General features: G+C 52.0%; 1 protein-coding gene across 1 annotated transcript in view; it reads right to left on the bottom strand.

Moving 5' to 3' along the window:
- Window positions 1-21,307, bottom strand: part of CRY2 (cryptochrome circadian regulator 2) — a 36,137-nt gene that overhangs the window by 11,398 nt on the left and 3,432 nt on the right. The window contains exons 2-10 of the mRNA XM_061381300.1: window positions 13,942-14,050; window positions 11,442-11,584; window positions 9,469-9,653; window positions 8,439-8,527; window positions 3,189-3,329; window positions 1,583-1,894; window positions 1,228-1,379; window positions 909-1,111; window positions 538-630 (exon numbers count right to left, since the gene is read on the bottom strand). Coding sequence (XP_061237284.1) covers window positions 538-630; window positions 909-1,111; window positions 1,228-1,379; window positions 1,583-1,894; window positions 3,189-3,329; window positions 8,439-8,527; window positions 9,469-9,653; window positions 11,442-11,584; window positions 13,942-14,050 — 1,427 coding nt within the window. The remainder of the gene's footprint in view (window positions 1-537; window positions 631-908; window positions 1,112-1,227; window positions 1,380-1,582; window positions 1,895-3,188; window positions 3,330-8,438; window positions 8,528-9,468; window positions 9,654-11,441; window positions 11,585-13,941; window positions 14,051-21,307) is intronic.

Below are 21,307 nucleotides of genomic sequence, written 5' to 3'. Positions count from 1 at the left end.
CGCCTCTGCCCTGCTGACCCTGTCAGCGCCTTCTCCCTGCACACATGAGGGAACGCTAACCCTCCTGTGGACGCAGAGTCTACACGGCGCTGCTCCGGCTACCCATCCTTGTCTCGCTCTAGCTTGTCACTCAGGACACGCCAGCCCCACTGGCCTCCCTCCTTTCGTTCCTGGGACAGGCAGCTCGCTTCCGTCTCTGAGTCTTTTCTTGCTATTCCCTTTGCCTGGGATGCTCTTCCCCCTGTTCTCGGAAGGCTGGCTCTGCTCACTACCTGGGGCTCTGGTGCTCCACCTAAAGTCACCTCCCTCCCCAGAGCTCTCTTAGCAGGTCATTCGACTCGACTTTCCTGCAAAGCACTTGGTATCTGACATGATTCTGCACAGTTCCTTTGTAACATCTGTGTCCCTGGGGGGAGTTCAAGCTCCACCAGGGCATGAGTGTTCTGGTCTCCGTCCTCAGACCCCGTGACTGAAGTGGGGGTAGCTCTGCAGTGCCCCTGGGACGGGCACAGGCCCCCGGAGGCCAGCTGTACTCACCTACACTGCTTGAGCTCCCTGCCTGGATCGAGCTGGGCTCTGCCACTGGGTTGCTGAGGTCTTCCACACAGGAAGGGACAGATGCCAGCAGACCTGGGAAAGAGGCAGGGGAGTAATCGGAATGCAAACTCACAGGACTGCACAGGGCCCCGGGGCAGGGGAGGACAAGACAGGGGGGTCCTAGGTTCTGTCTCTCTCCACTGGCTGCAACTCATTCAGCCCTGCCTGAGCGGCCTATGCCCAGGAAGTCAAGTTAACAGCCTGGAAGGCAGCACTCAGCAGTGTCCCCCTGCAAATATCTGGGAACCCCCATTCCCACCCCAGGAGCCCAGAGGTGCTGTTCCTGTTGGGGATGAGGGGATGGTCCTTACAGAGTCCCCGGTAGCGGGACAGCTGCTGGTAAACCTGCTTCATCCGCTCGATGTTGAGCCGGCTGGCCTCGGCGTGGTTGACGATGGGCCGGGGGTAGTCCACGCCAATGACGCACTTGGCTGCCTTCTGAATGGACTCTGGGGCATTCCAGGGCTCGTAGATGTACCGGGAGGGGAACCCTTTCAGTTTGGGCAGGTATCGCCTGAAACGCACCCACCAGACAACCTGTCAGCACGCTGGGAGCCTCCTTCAAAGGCCAAGTGTATCTCACCCGAGGAGGAGGCTGCAGTGGTCAGAAAGCCTGCTCTGCATCCTCACCTGATGTAGTCTCCACTGGGGTCTGTGCGGCGGCCAAAACCCACCGGGCAGTAGCAGTGGAAGAACTGCTGGAAGAAAGCGCTGCAGGACAGCCACATCCAGCTGCCGGCGTTCACGCTGAAGTCTGCGTCCAGCAGCAGCTCATCAAACACCTAGATGCAGGCAGGAGAAACCATGAGCCTCCAGGGAGGCCTACAACCATGCTTCTCCCCGTCACCACATGCACCCCGGAGAAGGGTGTCAAAGCCTTCTGCTGCTAGCAAGCCAAGGAGGATCTGGAGACAATTTCCTGCACCCAGGGGTCCCAGCCCACGCCCTAGCCCCCATGGGGGCTGCCCACTGAGAGAGCACTCACCCGGACCCCGCTCTCCCAGCTGACCCAGAGGTCCCCGCGCGTGAGGAAGCAGGCCACAGCGTGCCGGGCCAGGTGGTGGATCCACCCCTCCTGCCTCAGCTGGGTCATGATGGCGTCGATCCAGGGAAAGCCTGTCTTGCCCTCGGCCCACTTGGCCAGGGCCTCGGGGCTGCGATCCCAGGGGATCTGGATGCAGATGGGGTTCCCCTCCATGCGGTCGAACCTGGGGTTGTTGGTGGCCGCCGTGTAAAAGAACTCTCGCCACAGGAGTTGCCCAAACAGGGAGAGTGGGGGCGTGCTGTTCCGCTTCACCTGGGGGCGGGGAAGCACACGGGTACAAACGCCTGCCCCGCCCACAGCACACCACCCAGGCCTCCCCACAAAGGACCGGAGCTGCCACCTCCACCCTCGATGCGGGGAGGGGCCGTGCCCAGGAGAAACGGCAGAAGGTGCCTGCAGAACCTGCCACCCTGGCTGTGCCCACTGCTGCTCTGAGCACCAAGAACGGCTGAGGGTCGGCAGGTGGCGGAAGGGACAGTGCTGTGGGACTCGGGGCAGGAACTGAGCTCCCCAGGCTGGTCACAGTCCTTGTCCTCAGGGGCCCCTGTGTAACTCTCCTTTCTAAAATGTCAAAGGGAGTTTTCTCAACAGCGCACACACAAAAATGCTCAGTCTAGATTTTGGTTAAATACGTAATGCCCAAAGCCTGGATCTGGGGCCACGAGGGAACTAAGACATCAGACCTCCAAGCGAATGATGCGTGTGTACTCAGTCACATCTGAACTCTTTTCAACCCATGGACTGTAGCCCCAACTTCCTCTGTCCCTGGGATTCTCCAGGCAAGCATACTGGAGTGGGTGGCCATGCCCTCCTCCAGTGGATCTTCCCAATCCAAGCATTGAACTTGTGTCTCTTGTGTCTCCTGCATTGGCAGGCAGATTCTTTATCACTGTGCCACCTGGGAAGCCCCAAGGGAATGATAATTTTCCTAAAATCACAAGATTACCCACTGAACTGGCAAAGCTACCCCAGGCCACAAAATCTGGATGCTGGCAACTTAAGGACACATGAAACAATGCAGATGCAAGTGTGAGCTGATGAATCTCAGGGGTGGGAGGTGTGGCCCTCTCTCTCCGTGGGGGCGGGTACATCACCACAAGGCACTCTGCCTGTTGCCCCATCCGGCCCTGCAGCCGGCCCTCTGCTTACTTCCTCATCACTGATGGGCAAGCGCCACGAGATAGTCTGGACGCCGCCCCGTAGCGGGCCACTGCGCTCTTCACCTCAGGACTGGCCCCAGCCTCACCCATCCTGCCTCCCACCCTGAGGGCTCAGTCCTCACCCTGCTGCTGCTGGCAGCTCTGCCACCCCGGGCTCACACCCTGAGGCCGGCCTGTCCTGCTCCACTTGAGAAGTTGGATTTGGTTTTGAGCGGCGGTTGGGGTTGTGCTTGGCTTGGCCACCTCTCGGATGTGGCCTCCTCCTCACTGTCTCTGGACAGTACCCACACTTTAGCCAGAGGGAAGGCCTCCCTGTATGGCGACTGATCTGCCCAGAAGACCCCGGTCCTCTCGGCTGCACGCGGGGGCAGGCTGACAACCCTCACCTTCTTATACAGGTCCCACAGGCGGTAGTAGAAGAGACGGCAGGAGAGGCAGCCAAAGCGCAGGTAGGGGCTGAGGCCCGTTGGGCTGGCCAGCAGGGAGTTGGCGTTCATCCGGGGCCTCTCGTAGTTGGCAACCCAGGCCTGCAGCAGAAAGAGAGAGCGGAGGAAGGACAAGCCGGGACGCTGCCGATGAACAAGCCTGATGGCAGCTGGTGGTTAAGGAACCTGCTTAAGGTCGCAGACCAGAAAGCCAAGGAGCCAGGACAAGAGTCCTGTGCACATCCCACCCCTTCAGGCTGGCACAACTTCTGATGGAACCACCAACCAACCGAACAACGGGGCCCATGTTCTCATCCTGACTCTGTTTAATTTGTGCTATGACTGTAGTAAGTTATTTAGTCCCTCAGTGACTTATCTATTAAATGAGAACAAAGTTTCCTACCTGCTGGAGATTAAATAAAATGACAGATTTGAAAGTTTCTGAAAGCACTGAACAGGCTATGACTCTACAGAAGAAAGGAACATGGGCTTCCATGTTACAGAAGAGGGCAGCTCTCGCTCAGCTCCCACTGTCACAGGGGCCCTGAGGCTGCTACTGCACAGATTCGCCTGGGCACTTCTGCCCACCGCTCCACAGCACTAACCCACAACTGCGGACCCAGAGTCACGAATTGCGGGGTCACTTGTCTTGTTTTTCTCACCAGTTGCTGCCGGCAGGGTACTTAACCTCCACAACTCAGGGACACCTGTTCTCTCATTTGCTATTAGCAATCCCGTGAGGCAGCATTTGTCACCTTTTGAAAATGAGGAACTAAGGCTGAGAAGGGTTATGTGACTGCTGGGGTTACAGAGATGGTAAGAGACAGGGCTGGAGGGACTGACTCCAGTCTTTTCCACTCCCTCTAACAACTATTTTATTTCTCAATTCCTAATGCCCTCTTGTTCTTTGTGAGGACTATTTTACCAACTTATACCCTCTTGAGACCTCCAATTCCATACTCACCTACCCCTCTTCAGCAGATGACCTTCTTTCCTCAGGACAAGGAAATGGAAGCCATCAGGTAGGAAACACCTCAACTTTTAGCCACCAAATCTACAGACTCTCCTGCACCCACCCCCCCTGCGACCCTGCCCAAGGCTGAGGCCTCCGCCCGGCTCTGGAGCCCTCCTCCATTCCTTCTTACACACATTCCACCTCTCCCTCTCTTCTGCGTCCACTCTAACAACACTGGGGAAATGGTCTCGGCTCTTTGCAAACAAAACAAAACAAAAATAAATACTTTCCAGTCACCCTGCAGACTTCCCCCTGCATCCTCTTTCCTCCCTTCACAGCCAGCCTCACTCTATTTCCTCGAACCCAGCTCCACGTCCCCTTCACCACTCCCACCAGAGCCTCCATGACGTCCACGCCACTGAATCCTGTGTGCATTTTCTGTCCTTTCGTTTCTGGGCCTCCCAGCCACTCACCCTGTTGCCCGCGCTCCCGTCTCCATACCCACCATTCCGTGGGCTCCTGGTCGCCTCTCAGCTCTCACCTGGCTGGCTACTCATGTTTCACCAGCTCCACCGTGCCTCCCAACCCTGAAGTGCTGGCGTCCCAGGGCTCTGTCCCGGGTCCTCTGCTCCACTGTGCTCCAGCTGAGTTCATCCGGTCCCATGGATCCTCTAAGGCTACTTCCTTGCAGACAATCACCATGGCTCTAGCTTGCGCCCCGACTGCAACCTAGACTCCCAAATCACCCTATCCAACTCCCTGCCAGAGATCTCCACTGGACTGACTCTCAGGCCTCAAGGGTAGCAGGCTCTTTTCTTTAAACTGCCCTTCCATTGGCATGCCTTACCTCAGAAAGCACATTGTCATCCACCTCGTTGCCAGAGCCAAAAGCACGGCCGTCACCTTTCCCTGCCCTCCCTCAGCAGGTCATGTCAGTCCCACTGTCCAAGTATTTCTCCACTCTGTCCTTTTCTTTCCATCCCCTGTTGCCATCGACCTGGTTTAGGCTAAGACTATCTATACTGGACAACTGTGACAGCCTCCTACCTGCCTCTGCATCAGCTCTTGTCCCCTCTAATCCACTGTCCACACCGGGAGCAGAGTGGTTCTTTAAAATGCCTGTCCCCGAGGGCGACACCAGCACCAGGCTTCCTGGTGTTCTCAGGCTAGAGTCCCAAATCCTAAACAAGGCTCACAAGCACCCTGCAGTCTGCGGGGGGCCCATGTTTCTAGCTTCCTCCCTTGCTGCTCTTCTTGAAGCATCATGCTCTTGCTAGCCTTTGCACATGCAGCTCCCTTTCCTTGGTTAATTTTGACTCTTCCTTCAAGCCTCAGCCTCAAAGCTACCTTCCTGGCAGGTGACCCTCAGGTATTGGTTAAGTACCTCTAACAGACACAAGGTATATTTGCCTGCTCGCATCCTTGCCCACCATTCTTTGAAAATCTTTTTAAGTGAAACATAGATACAAAAGCACACCGATGGGTGGCTTAATGAATTATTCTAAGGCAAATACCTCTGCAACCGCCACCGAAGTTCAAGAATCAGTACCTTGCCGGCCACCCCAGAAGCCCACCTACGTGCTCTGCCAGTCAGGTCCCTTCCCTGCTCCATCAATGACCACCTGCCCAATTTTATTAATAATCAGGTCCCAGCATTTTAAAATGTTTATATTTTTGTTTTTTCAAAGCACATTTGGATGGGAGGGCTTTACCTTCTCAGTTACTCCTTGCATTTTTAAGTGTTTTCTATTCTTTTTTTCATCCAAATGTACATCCGCAGGCACATTTTGTTTAGTCTTGGTCATGTCAAAAGAGTCCAACGTGTTATTTACTTTATTCTATGTATTTCCTGCCGTTTCCTTCTTTTCCTTTTAGATTTCTTGTAAAAGAACTCAAGATCTGTGACTTGCACTAATTCCCACAATCTGGATTTCCCTGCGTTCTTACGGGTGCAGTTCAACACATTCCTCTGGCCTGTGTGCTGCCTGCAAACTGGTGCTGGTACCAGAGACTGGCTCGGACTCAGGTTTCCTGTCTTTGCCAAGACTACAGGGGGGACATGCCTGACGGCCACTATCCTTGGTGCTGCAGTCATTAGTGAATCACTCGGGGCTGCAAGATTCCACTGCTCCTTTTTCATTTAATAACTGGGACACTTGTGGATAGATGCTTGCCCTCAGCTACTACTGGGTAACCCACTGGTAAAGACCATACTGTTTGGCCCCCTTTCTGGTAACAGCACTTAATGTTCTTGTGGTGACCCAACCCTTCCCTAATCTCAGGTCAACTGGGTAGGGTAGAGCTGAGCCCACCTTGGACTCTGGGAGTGGGCTCACGCCCAGATTCAAGTCTGACCAGGGAAGGGGGCAGCCCTTTCCCTGGCTATAGTGACAGTCGGGGACAGTCACATGACCCAAGCCAGACCAATGAAAACACTTCTTGGGACTTTTTCTGAAGCTTTTGGAAACTTTCTCAGGTAGTACTAAGCACATTGAAAGTAAGCCTCTGGTGATCTGCCTTGCCACCACTCAAGGAAAGCCTGCCTGAGAATGAAATAATACACAGGAAGGCAGTGCTGAGATGGAGAATGCATTCCAAGTAGCATTAGTTGGACACCTGGATCCAGCTGTGCCTGAAGGCTACCTCCTGGGACTCTTGGTTATATGAGTTAAGAAAAATTCCTTTTTCAAAAGCCAACTTGCAAACAAGAACTGATAACAGAGTCAGTCCTCTTGCGCGTCCACTTTCACAACCCTCTGAGCCACTCCTTTCCTCACCTAAATGTACTTTCACAGCTGTCACCTCTATAGACTATGTTTTAGACTCTATGTCTGTCGTGTTGGGCAGGCTTTCTAGTAGCTAGACCGTCCCAACCTAAGAAAATGCTCACTTCAGATTTGGAGAAGTGAAGAAGTTAAAATAAACCTCCTGAAATGGTTTAAAGTCCTGTCCATCAGGCACCTTGGGTTCTCCCAGATACGTAAAATACAGTATTCCCCAAGACCACCTTTGAGTCTAAAGGGCCCTGATATAGGCTCCCCTTTCTGCCCCCTCGGCCCAGCCTTCGTCTCCAGACTGACTACAAGGATGTCTGTGTAAAGCTAATGTGGACAAAGAGGTCGGTTCCCTCACAGATCTTGGACATCAATGTTCCTCCTTTTAATGGCTGGGGCTTGCTTTTGGCCCTGTCTGATGGTAAGATCCAAATGGGGACCTCAAGGCCGCTGGGCCTTGGGGAGACTAGGCCCATGACCCGCCTTCATTGCTGGCGAGGTACTTCCTGGGCTGGGGAGCACTCTTCCCAAGTGGGCTGTCTTAGCCTCCTTCTTGCATTGTTATCACCTGGCTGCTGGGCCAAATGCCCAATACCTGAGTAGGAATAGAACATGCCGTGATTCTAGGGACCCAGTCTATAAACCAGCTGCAGGGGGGCAGGAAATAGGAGGTGACTGTTCTTGAGAACAGTCTCTGCTTCTCTAGTCCCAGGGGGTGTAGGTGGGGGGGCACATTGTGAGGGCCTCCTCTGGGGCCTCAGCCTCTTTCTTCCCTCTGAGCAATTCCCGCTTCACTGCGGGGTGGGCCATTCGTTCTGCTCTGAGCAAATGGAAATCAGTGCCTTGGAGGAGACTCGGCCAAAGCGAGCAGGGGTGGGGAACATGGAAACACAAAATAATCTTCTACACTTTACTACCAGATATCCTCTTAGTAAGAGAGTATCTGACCTCTTACCCACTGACCTCTTAGTAAGGGGACACACTGATGAAAAAAAAGCAATCTAGCCCAAGTTTTAGAACCAAGTAGAACAAGATCACACCCCGCAACTTAGTAACTGTGTGACCTCAGGCAAGTCTTGATTTCCTCATTGGTAAAATGGACAGCTTAATACCTACCTTGCAGGGCAGATGGAAAAATGAAAGGAAATAGGCAATGGCACCCCACTCCAGTGTTCTTGCCTGGAGAATCCCAGGGACGGGGAAGCCTGGCGGGCTGCCATCTCTGCGGTAGCACAGAGTCGGACACGACTGAAGCGACTCAGCAGCACAAGCAGGCGCTAGACCTAGAAATGCTCGGCCCGGTGACCAGCCCATGGTGTAAGCGCTCATGAATGGTAGCTGCTCTTATTGCTGTTATTGACATGAAGACTTTTTCAACCAGCTTGAATGAAGAGGCACTCAGGGACATGAACCTGGCTCCAACCCCCTGGCTGCACGGGGTGTCAGCATCTGAAGCCCTGTGTCTCGGAATAGGGGCCATACCTTCCGTTCCAGGTGCTTATCCAGGCGGGCCAGCGCTTCCGTCTCTCCTCCCTGCCAGACCGCTGGGCCGAGCCCTTCAGTGGGGAATCCTAGAGAGGGGCAGCAGGGCCACAGGACTGGGGGTCAGGTCAGTTTGGTGATGGTGCAGCAAGTCCTCACACGCGACTCTGTTCTCTGAGCTCTGTGCGAGCTGGACTATGGTGTTCTTGGTGCTAACAGGACTAAAGCGAAGTGAAGTCGCTCAGTTGTGTCCCACTCTTTGCGACCCCATGGACTGTAGCCTACCTCCTTCCATGGGATTTTCCAGGCAAGAGTACTGGAGTGGGTTGCCACTTCCTTCTCCAGAGGATCTTCCTGACCTAGGGATCGAACCTGGGTCTCCCACATTGTAGGCAGACACTTTACCGTCTGAGCTACCAGGGAAGTCACTGAGATAATCCTTAATGCTTCCTCAGTGATGTTTTCTAAGTCATGCAGGTTTTCTTCCCACTGTGACCTCTTCTCTCCTTTCCCTTGCCTCCCTCATCTCAGCCACGTCTCATTATAGGCAGGTGAGAACAATTCTATATGACTGGCCCTGGCAGGTTAGCTGGCTACAGGTGTGGTTTTTAGGTAAAACAAGCTAACTTCGTTCAGATAGAAAAAAAAATGTGTGATAGGGGAGGAAAGGGAGAGAGGCTGACATAGCCCCTTTCATCAGAGGCAATACCAGTTATGTTGGTATTGAGAAGCCCACTGATGCCAATGCCAGGCTATGTCTGAGAGGTAAAAGTACAAAATTAGTCATGAACTAGAAACAGAAGCTGAACATGTGAATATGAACAGGAAAAAAGACCAGAAGGATTGCTGCAAAATTATCAGTGGTGGGTAACTGTGACAGTTATTTCCATTTTCATCTCTATTTTCTAAAGTGTCCACAATAACAAGCATCACTTTGACGAAAAAGAAAAAAAAATAGTAAGCTGGTTTTTTTTTTTTTTTAAACGAAAAAGGAGGTGACAGTATGAGGGGCTGGGGCAGGAGTACGCACCCAGCTCCTCCAGGGAGGGCACGCCGTAGGTCTCGTCGTGGCTCTCCTGGATCTCGGCCCGGCAGCCCTCCATCTGCTGGCTGGTCACGGAGCCCACGGGCTTCCTGGGGAGCTCCATGCGGCTGATGATGGCCTGAAAGCGCTTGTAGGTAAGGGGCGGCTTCTGCCCATTCAGCTCAATGATCCTGGGAATCCCAAAGACGCCTGCCGTCACTCACGAGGCCCTTCGTCTCAGGTCTCTGCCCGCCCAGAAAACAGCCCAGACTGCGCAGGCTTGGAGGGTGGCCTTCCTCATCCGCTCTGGGTCCCACCCCTAGGGGGAAAGGAGGGGACAAGGAGGCTACGTCTCCATGTTACCGAGAGGGAAATGAAGCCCAGATTGCTGGAGCAGGTGCCTTGGGTAACAGAGCAAGTCAGGGCCAAATCTGGGGCTCAATTCCAGGTTCCCTGGTGCCGGTGTGGAGCCGCCTAAAGACAGACACTGACCATATCTCTCTTATCACAGAAAAGTCCCCACTGGCCTTCACGGTCCTTGGCCTGCCTGTCCAAGCCACAGGGTGCCCTGTGGACTGTCTCTACCCCACCGTAAGCCTCCAGGAAGTTCTTTGATAAGAGCTGCAAACGTGTTCCTTGGGTGGAAATTCATTCTCTCCTTGGGCCCTAGTTACTAGAACAGAGAGGTGGGGAACAGCCTGTCCCTCCCTAAATCGGAGGCTCGGGGTTCACAGTCACAACTCAACCTTAAAGGTTTTTTTGCAGTTTACAAAAACACAGCTGCACTCAGGTTAAGAAAAAAAGCTAGAGGAGAGTTTAGAGGCGAATTGAGGCTGTTTATGTAAGGATGAATTCGGATGGGCTGGAGCCAGACTCCTGGGGCCCCTGTTGGCCAAGCAGCAGCTGATGACAAGCCAGAACTTGCCGGGCTAGTTCATCTCAGTTCCTCTCTCCTCCCCTCCATTAGCGGAGGCAGAAGGTTGGCTGCTGCTCCGGCAGTGCCTCCGCCTCCTCCTCCGGCACGTGGCGGGAGGAGGCGCTCCACACCCAGTGCCTCCTGTGAGCCCAGCTCACATGCAGAGCTGTGTGACCTGGCCTCCCAGCAGCCACCACCGGTCTGGGGAAGGCGGGCGGGAAGCCTCGGTGACGGCAGCAGCCCAAGAGGGACAGCCCTGGCAGGGAAGGAAGGGGAGGAGGGGGTTTCCTCCTGGCCTCTCTGAAAGCACAGGGCCCCCACAGCGATCTCTCAAGCCTCCAGGGCAACACCTAAATGTGAGGCCTGGAAACCCAAGAGCCAGGGGAGCCCAGGGAACGCAGCTGGGTAACAGAAGCTGTGCCTGTGAGAGCAGATATCTACTGGGAGGGGCCACAGACAGGGCCCCACTGAGGTCAGAGGGCAGTTTCTGAGCAGCAGGATGGAAGCAGGAGCGTGTGGGGTAGGTGGGCCTGGAGCGTGTTAGGAGCAGATCTATGAAGATCCTGCTTGTGTCTCTTGGGCCTAATGAGCCTCTCTGCACCCAAATTTGGAGAAGGCAATGGCACCCCACTCCAGTACTTTTGCCTAGAAAAGCCCATGGATGGAGGAGCCTGGTAGGCTGCAGTCCATGGGGTTGCTAGAGTCGGACACAACTCAGCGACTTCACTTTCACTTTTCACTTTCATGCATTGGAGAAGGAAATGGCAACCCACTCCAGTGTTCTTGCCTGGAGAATCCCAGGGACAGGGAAGACTGGTGGGCTGCCATCTATGGGATCACACACAGTCGGACACAACTGAAGCGACTTAGCAGCAGCAGCAGCACCCAAATTGGGTGAGCTCTACGGGTCCCTACTCTGACCTGTTCTCCCCCGGCTCCGAGAAAACGCCATGCCCCATGTGCCAGGGGGCCCTACTGCTGAACCTCCCTGAGTTCCGCTCAGCAGGGGCCCAAACCACCAACTCCCACAATGGGCAAGCTGAGCCCGGGACCCATCTCTTACTTGTCCAGGTCATAGAGAGTATGCGAGTTCTCGGTGACCACCTCCACACCAGCCTCCTTGGCCATCTTCATGATGGCTGTGTCCCGTTCTTTCCCAAAGGGTTCAGAGTCATACTCAAAGGTCAGGCGGGTCACCCCCCATTCCTGTTGGGGGAGAGAATCTGTAATGATCACCACTGCTGGGGAGAAGGAAGCTGGGCAGGCACTCAGCTCCCTGCCGAGAGGAAACCGAGCACGTGGGGAGACGTGTCAGAACAAACTGGGGACGACGACTTGAACCAGAAAGCCAACCATCTGAGGGCCCCGAGGTTTAAGGAAGCAGGTCTCCGAGGAGAGGCCAACAGCCCTCAACAGTGGAGCCCGAGGCTAGCGGTCCCCACGGGATCAGGAGAGAGGTGGGCAGCTCTGGGCGCCGCCGGTGTCCTTGTGGGAGAAGAATACAGCAGGAGGCTATAAATACACGCTCCCAGGGGAGCCCCCGTCCCAGAAAGAGGCACAGGATCACCACCTCCCGCCAGCTCAGCAGCCTTTCCCAGAGCTCCTCGGGGGCCCTGCAAACTTCTGGCCTAGTTTTCCTCGCAGACTTGTGCTACATAAAGTAGCCTCACGGTTTCCACGGCAACACTTCTGAGGCCAGTAGCAAACAGAGCTAGTAGGCTCCAGCTCTCAGACAGCTGGGAAAGGAGAAGCAGCCCTTGGCCCAGAAGTCAGAGAAATCAGAGCAGAGGGGCCACATATTTTATAAGAAGGGAATTCTTTTCCAGGTCTTTAGTCATGTCTGGTAGAAATTTCTGTATTTCCTAGCAAACCTGGGAGAAAGCGGCCCAGTGAAAGGTTGTACCCCTTCTGGAACCCACAGAAAGCCCGAGAGCATGCAGCTAGCAGGAGGAAACCACATTCCAACCCAGGTCTCTGGTCATGGTCCCTTAAAACTCTGAACCCTTGGGGCAAATGTCCTGGCCACGCACACACTGGTGCGGTCTTGACTCAGCCCTGCTGGCTGTGGGTCCCGCGCAGAGGTGCTTATCTCTCGCCCAAGGTTAAGGTTAGCACTGAACATTTATTGGGTGCTTACTATGAGCCAAGTATTCTGCTTAGCAGTTCATGATAGGTTAAAGGTTAAAGCCTCACAGCCCTATGAATAATAATAGAAGTGTTACTATTAGATGACACCTTTTCCAAGAAGCCTCCTTGACCCTCTTCAGAAAGATTCTCTGGCACCTGCCATTTTCCACCACAGCAGTTACCATGTGGCAGGGAAGCTGCCCACCACTCGCCAGTTTCCTCCACTGGAGTGTGAGTACTCGGAGCAGCGATTGTGTCGCCTCATTCTTCATCATCCTAGGACATGGTATGGGCCCGTGTACATACCAGAAGCTTAATAATATACAGAGAATGGGAGCTCTGTATCTGTGGGCTATTAGTGGGCTGGCCTCGGAGGTGCTGGGAGGTGGGGCAACGCAGCAGGAGAAGAGAGGCCCGTGTGTTTAATGGTATGGTGGTCACAAACACAACTCTGGGCTCACAGCCTGGGTTCAGGTCCCAGACTGCTGCTCTGAGCTTCACAGGCATGGGCAAACTATTGCTTCCTTGTCTGCAGAACAGGGACAGGGGCACCTACCTCTGAGGGCAGCGGCAAGGGGTACAGGAATTAATGTTCATAGAGCATGTACTGAGAACAGCGCTTGACTCACAGTCAGCCCTCAGTGAGTGCTGGCTCTACCAGCACTGTGTGATTTGTGCACGTGTGTCTGTGTGTGGGGGTGTGGGGAGGTGAAGTGAATGCAGAAGTATTTACTCAGCTGCCTGCCTTGACATTTAGTCTTTCCTCTTGTCTTTTCCCTCCAGGAAGAATAGGAAAGGAAGTGGGGTGTAGAGAGGCATAGAAACAATCGTGTGCTGATGTCCTAGAGCCCTCTGTTCATGAGCATTTCCACCTCCATTTGGGTTTTAAAAAATGTGTATTATAAAGGGTTTGTGGGGGAAGCTGGGCTGGCTACCTGATACAGCAACCAGAGGCCTATGTGGTACTGAAATGAAGATTCTGTCAATCATTTTACGGAGGAAGTAGGGACACTCCCTTAAAGAGGCTGATTTTTTTTTTTTCCAATAAGAGGAGCAAAGCAAGAGGGGAAATGCCCCTAGATAAACAGGAAACCTCACCCTCAAACTCCTGGCGCAAGAAGAGCCCTAACAAATCTTGCTGGCTTGAATCAAGAAAATATTTAAGGAAGCCAGGAATGTCTGGGGTGAAATAAGTTGCCACATCCCATGTCTGAACTGAGCTGGGAACTTTCCAACAAGACACCAGATTCCCTGATGTTTTCCTTAACACAGTTTCCATTCTGTGGGCAGCTGACCAGCTTCATTCGCTCCCAGCTTCCCTAGCAGCAGTGGTCAGCCCGGCCCTGACTGTCTCCACTTCCTCGGTCAGAACATCATCTGATTCAGTCCGCGGGGAACAGACGCTCACTGTCTTGTCCCAGACTCTGAGCACTTACCTGGAACAGCCTCGGGAACACGTCAGCTGGCTGGCCCCGGACCACAAAGAGGCGGGAGTTCAGTTTCCTTAAGCTTCTGTCCAAATCTTCCAGAGACTGAAGTAGGAACCTACAGAAGCCACGGAGTCCTTGTTGGTGGTAACATAACAAAGAGTCACTCCTTCCTAACAAAGCAGGGAGAACCTTGTTTATGCCAAACCAGTAGCACAGTTCTCCTGGGTTCTTGTCCAGGCATGATGTGGTAGGGTGTCAGGGCCACCTCTGTTGAATCCTGCCTTTGCCATTACTAGCTGCGTGATTTTAGATGATTACTTAACCTCTTTAGCTTCTTCCCCCCCTAATCTGTGATACAGAGTTGGTGTTAGTACCCATCGCATAGAATTGTTAAGGAAAGAAAGCCAAATAATGCAAGAGGAACATTCAGTAGAGACCCTGGAACAGAGAAACCTGGGGGAGTGTGAGCTGCTCCCACTTGTGCTGTTCCTCGGCGATCAGAGGCAAGTCCACTCACTTCCTCTTGGCCCCTGGGTGTAACTATCCGTCCATCACCAGGGGGCTGTGAGAACAAGTGAGAAGAGATGGGGGAGCCATCTGAGAAACAAGGGCAGCCCTGTGGTACGCAGGCAGAGGTCCCATCCGCAGAGGAACAAGACCGCAGTGGCCCTGGAAGGTCTCATCCACCCTGGTCCGACAGACTTCCTGTCTTTCCGCACTCACGCTCTGGTCTGCGTGGGTGTCTCCTGACACAGCCTCACGGCCCCACGGCCTGGGCTGGGTCCCCAGTGTTTCATTTGGCAGGCAGCCCCTTCCCCAGGCCTCTCCAGGGCCCTGGCCATCAAGTTCTTGTCCCAAGAGGGAGAAGGTATGTGTCTGGAGGATTCCCTCCCATGCATCCATGGGTGTGGGACTCCAGAATCACAAGACACCTGGCCTGAGGGCTGGATCAACGTGGGACAGGGACAGGAAACGAACATTGACTGAGAGCTTTCAGGGCCTGTTTACTTTACAGGACCACAAAAATTTATTACCTGCACAGCTAGGCAAAGGAGAAAAGGAAAGATATACTCATTTGAAGGCAGAGTTTCAAATAATAGCAAGGAGGGATAAGAAAGCCTTCCTTAGTGATCAATGCAAAGAAATAGAGGAAAACAATAGAATTGGAAAAGACTAGAGATCTCTTCAAGAAAATGAGAGATACCACAGGAACATTTCATGCAAAGATGGGCTCAATAAAGGACAGAAAAGGTATGGACCTAACAGAAGCAGAAGATATTAAGAAGAGGTGGCAACAATACACAGAAGAACTGTACAAAAAAGATCTTCACAACCCAGATAATCACGATGATGTGCTCACTCGCCTAGAGCCAGGCATCCTGGAATGCGAAGTCAAGTGGGCCTCGGGAAGCATCACTACGAATAAAGCTACTGAAGGTGATGGAATTCCAGTTGAGCTATTTCAAATCCTGAAAGATGATGCTATGAAGGTGCTGCACTCAATATGCCAGCAAATTTGGAAAACTCAGCAGTGGCCACAGGACTGGAAAAGGGCAGTTTTCATTCCAATCCCAAAGAAAGGCAATGCCAAAGAATGCTCAAACTACCAAACAACTGTACTCATCTTACACGCTAGCAGAGTAAAGCTCAAAATTCTCCAAGCCAGGCTTCAACAGCATGTGAACTGTGAACTTCCAGATGTTCAAGTTGGTTTTAGAAAAGGCGGAGGAACCAGAGATCAAATTGCCAACATCTGTTGGATTATCGAAAAAGCAAGAGAGTTCCAGAAAAACATCTACTTCTGCTTTATTGACTATGCCAAAGCCTTTGAATGTGTGGATCACAATAAACTGTGGAAAATTCTTCAAGAGATGGGAATACCAGACCACCTGACCTGCCTCTTGAGAAATCTGTATGCAGGTCAGGAAGCAACAGTTAGAACTGGACATGGAACAACAGGCTGGTTCCAAATGGGGAAAGCAGTACATCAAGGCTGCATATTGTCACCCTGCTTATTTAACTTCTATGCAGAGTACATCCTGAGAAACGCTGGGTTAAATGAAGCACAAGCTGGATTCAAGAGAAATATCAATAACTTCAGATATGCAAATAACACCACCCATGGCAGAAAACAAAGAAGAACTAAAGAGCCTCTTGATGAAAGTGAAAGAGGAGAGTGAAAAAGTTGGCTTAAAGCTCAACATTCAGAAAACGAAGATCATGGCATCTGGTCCCATCACTTCATGGCAAATAGATGGGGAAAAAGTGGAAACAGTGGCAGACTTTATTTTTCTGGGCTCCAAAATCACTGCAGATGGTGACTGCAGCCATGAAATTAAAAGACGCTTACTCCTTGGAAGGAAAGTTATGACAAACCTAGACAGCATATTAAAAAACAGAGACATTACTTTGCCAACAAAGGTCCGTCTAGTCAAGGCTATGGTTTTTCCAGTGGTCATGTATGGATGTCAGAGTTGGACTATAAAGAAAGCTGAGTACCAAAGAATTGATGCTTTTGGTGGTGCTGGAGAAGGCTCTTGAGAGTCCGTTGGACTGCAAGGAGATCCAACCAGTCCATCCTAAAGGAAATCAGTCCTGAATATTCACTGAAAGGACTGATGTTGAAGTTGAAATTCCAACAGTTTGGCCACCTGACGCAAAGAACTGACTCAATGGAAAAGACCCTGATGCTGGAAAGATTGAAGGCGGGAGGAGAAGGGGATGACAAAGGATGAGATGGTTGGATGGATGGCATCACCGACTCAATGGACATGAGTTTGAGTAAACTCTGGGAGTTGGACAGGCAGGCCTGGCGTGCTGCAGTCCATGGGGTTGCAAAGAGTCGGACATGACTGAGCGACTGAACTGAACTGAACAGCTAGGCATGATCACCTTTCTGAGAAATTCATCAATACTTTTTTTGGTGGTGGGGGAGGGGTGCACACCATGGGGCATATGGGATCTTATTTCTCCGACCAGGGATCAAACCTGTGCCTCCTGCATTGGAAGCGTGGAGTCTTACTGCTGGACCACCAGGTAAGTCCCATCAATACATTTTATGACATCTATTTTATCTTTAAATTAACAGTTTAAACAGATTAACTATTCATGTGGTTCAAAATTCAAGTTACAAAAGGGTACACAGTAAAAAAGTCTCCTTCTTCTGCATCCCCTGGGAATTTCATCCTCCTCTCTAGAGACAACTAATGTTATCAGTGCTATTATATGCCTGGGATGCTTTCTAAGTATTTTCTTTTGAATTCTCTCAGCACATTTTGAAGAAAAATACTACCCTTGTTTTATAGATGAGGAAAATGAGCTACAGAGAGGATAATAAATTTGCTGAAGATCACAGTTATTGGGGACAGGGTCCTACCCCACACTGTTGGTCAGACTCAAACCATGTTTTCTTCCTTAAGCCTTCTAGGGGCACATCAGACACTGCTCCAGGGGCTGAGATTCTTGCAAGCTCTCATGTGTTACGAAGAACACACACCTGACTCCAGGTGATGCACTGACCTTCTGCTCTTCTGCAGGAAAGAGGCCCTGGCAGGTGAGCTTGGTTAACGGCCACCTCCTGCTATCTACCCTAGGGTCTCCCACCCAGCCCCGTCGTCAACAATGGGAGTCACTAGAGTTTACTGTGAGCACAATGAAACCCAGGGGATCCTCTGCAGCACAGCACGGTCCCTGGACTGTGGGAACCTTACAGAAGCATCAACTGTTCTCAGGCCCCCCTGCCGCCTCTGACATCTACGATATGACACTCCCAGGTGGTGAATGCCACAGATCCACATTCCGGCACGAGCTGAGTCCTGGGCTCAGCCCGAAGCATAGTGCTAGCTGACGAGCAGGCGAGCAGGCAGGGACTCCTCGAGGGGTTGCAATGGGAGACTGACAGGCTGAATGCTGTTCTCCACAAAGCCAGAGCTCCGCCTCTGCGAATTTCTATTTTTGAGCACTGACACCCTTAGAAAAGCAAAGCTGAGACAAAATGACGCACTGCACTTGCGTTGGCCTCCTCTCAGGCCTCACCGTCCTCTCAGGAGGAAAATACCAGAGATTGCTTCCATGCCACCTGCACCCTGCCAGGCAGGATGCCTAGGGATAACTGGCGACTTTTAGACTTCACAATCTCTAGACAGAGGGTCCTCCATCTGTGGCTCCCAGAAGTGTGCCTGCCTTGCACTTGGGGGTCCGCATCCTTCACAGTCCACTAGGCTGCACAGGACGCCGAAGCTACAAACAGGACTGGCATGCACATGAAGCGAGGTTCCAGCTGCCTTCTGCAGACTTTATTTCTACACCTCATGTATTTATGTGATTGCAAGGGGTCTTAGGTGCCGCACGATCTTCACTGCACCGTCTTTTGTTTCAGCGCATGGACCCTCTAGTCGTGGTGTGTGGGCTCGAGAGAGAGCAAGCTCAGTGTTGTAGCCCCCGGACTTAGTTGCTCCATGGCACGTGGGATCTTCACTCCCCAACCAGGGATTGACCCACAGTGTGTCCACTGCACTGCAAGGCGGATTCTTAACCACTGGACCACCAGGGAAGACCCTAGACCTCATTGATCAAAAGGAGAGATTCCTTGCAGCAGCTCTGAAGTACAGATGACCCAGTGAGAACCCTTTTCTTTTTTGACAAGAGAAGTCTACAGTCAAGGCAGGCAGCAGAAGGTAGGACTCCGAACTTAGCAACCAAATGATAGTAATAGTAACAGCAGCAACTAACAGTTCATGAGCATTAACAGTGAACCAGGCACTATTTTCCCTGGAGGAGGAAATGGCTACCACTCCAGTATTCTTGCCTGGAGAATTCTGTGGACAGAGGAAACTGGTGGGGTACAGTCCCTGGAGTTGCAAAGAGTCAGACAGGACCGAGCACGCATGCACAGGTACTATTCTACTTGCTTTACATACCTCATTTAATTCTCATTTTACAGTTGAGGAAAACTGAGGCACAGAGAGACTAAGTAATTTGTGTAACATCAATCACCTAACGAATAGCCAGAATTCAAACCCAGACAGTGTGGCCTGGTGTCTGCATTTGTAACCACCAGGCTCCACTGCCTCTCAACCAACACTCACCCCTTGAGCACTGAGGCCAACACTCTGCTACTAAACCCTTGTTCCTCGAGGGGATCGAAACAGCTGGGAGCCACCCCGCAGCTTGCCAAAATTCAGGGCCTCAGGCTCCCTCCCAGACAGACCTCCAGAAACAGAATCTGCATTTGTAGCAAGCTCCCCTGGTGATTCCTTTGCACATTAACGTTTCAGAAGCACTGTCCCAGAATACAGAACTTGACTTCTAGCTTCTATTGACAAGTTGCCTGCCTTGGCTTCTAGTTTGTTTTCACTAAAGCTCCTCTCTTTGAGATCCTGGTTTTGGCTCTCTAGAAATGCTGTTACTTCCAACTCCCCAACCCCCAGTCAAGCCCTGCAGGGCTTCTCCAGAAAGGGAGGTCTCAAGATGACCTCCAGGAGCCCCAGCCTCCAAGCAGACAGAAACTGCAGCCGCTGCTAGGGCACCACGCCAGAGGCCTACCAAGAAGGAATGTGGAGCAGTGATGCTGCTGGGCAAAAGCGCCCTGGTGCTGGCGGGCACATTCTTTCACCAGAGAGAACCTTGGGCCTTTGTGCTCCCCTCGAGCCCTCCTCTCCATGTGGCCAGTTTCTCTCTACTCCAATGAGGGACGACTCCAGAGAAAACTGGCCTGGGCACTGGAGGTGGCAGTGTTTGGGCAGCAGGTCACCCTTGGCAGCTCCCAGCTGAGCTTACATGGCCGAAATTCAGAGCACACAGTCCTGTGTGAGCAGCTCAAGCTCACCCTTTGGATCAGACAACATGTGCAGCTCAGTCGCATTATGTAAGTGCTCTGCAGTCAGAAGCACAAGTGGAGGAAACCAACTTGGGATTTCCAAAAATACTAAAAGGACAGTAATTCAGGGACTCCGTGGAGCTAGCCTTTTAAAACAAGACAGGCAAATCTTTAGGCAAGGACTTCTCCAGAGACAGCAGATTCTGTGTTGAGAAATATTTTTGTTTGTTATTAATAGGAGGAAGGAAAATGATAGTGAACTCTTTTTTATGGGTCCAGATTGCCCTTGACCAAGTTTCTCTGCTTCAAGCCAAGGTTATTTAACTGTAATGATGATATTGTTGGCTGGCCCAAACTGGCTGCATATGGCATTAATAGAAATTAACTTCTCCTAAGGGCTTCCCAGGTGATGCAGTGGTAAAGAAGCCACCTGACAATGCAGGAGACACAAGAGATGAGGGTTCAATCCCTGGGTCTGGAAGGTCCCCTGCAGTAGGAAATGGCAACCCACTCTAGTATTCTTGCCTGGAAAATTCCATGGATGGAGGAGCCTGGTAGGCTGCAGTCCATGGGGTCGGGAAGAGTCGGACACGACTGCGCGACTTCACTTTCACTTTTCACTTTCATACGTTGGAGAAGGAAATGGCAACCCACTCCAGTGTTCTTGCCTGGAGAATCCCAGGGACGGGGGAGCCTGGTGGGCTGCTGTCTATGGGGTCGCACAGAGTTGGACACGACTGAAGCGACTTAACAGCAGCAGCAGCAAGGGCTTCCCAGGTGATACAGTGGTAAAGAAGCCGCCTGCAATGCAGGAGACACAAGAGACAAGGGTTCAATCCCTGGGTCTGGAAGGTCCCCTGGAGTAGGAAATGGCAACCCACTCTAGTATTCTTGCCTGGAAAATTCCATGGACAGAGGAGCCTGGCAGTTTACGGTTCATGGGGCTACAAAAAGTTGGATATGACTGAGTGAGCACATGCACACACACACACACACAATTTCTCCTGGAGAGTGGGATGAACTGAGAGAGTAGCACTGATATATAGACACCACCATGGGTAAAGTAGCTGGGGAAAAGCTGCTGTATATAACCCAGGGAGACCAGCCTGGCGCTCTGTGATGACCTAGAGGGGCGGGATGGAAGTGGGGTCCAAGAGAGGCTCAAGAGGGAAGGGATATATATATACAGATAGATGACTCACGCTGTTGTACAGCAGAAGCTAACACAACATTGTAAAGCCATTATACTCCAATTTAAAAAAAAATAATTAAGAGTGCTTAGGCCAAATGGAAAAGGATAAGCCAAACCCACAGTCCATAGCAGGGATGGATCTCTATGTATCACTTGATAAACATATATTTATTCTTTCCTAACTTCAAAGAGAAAGATGAAGACCAAAGTTTTCATGCCTTTGGGGCAGATGGAAACATTTTCTCAGCAGTAGAACAATAAAAATGACTCTGCTGGGTACAGAGAAACTCAAATTTCCCTGCCAGCAGACCACAGTTCTCAATCTCCTTCTTGCTGACCAGGCTCCAGGGAAGAATCACCCA

The sequence above is a fragment of the Bos javanicus genome, chromosome 15 (genome assembly GCF_032452875.1).
Source record: "Bos javanicus breed banteng chromosome 15, ARS-OSU_banteng_1.0, whole genome shotgun sequence".
NCBI lineage: Eukaryota > Metazoa > Chordata > Mammalia > Artiodactyla > Bovidae > Bos > Bos javanicus.
The sequence above is the reverse complement of the archived record's forward strand: the minus strand, read 5'-3'. Positions and strand labels throughout refer to the sequence as shown.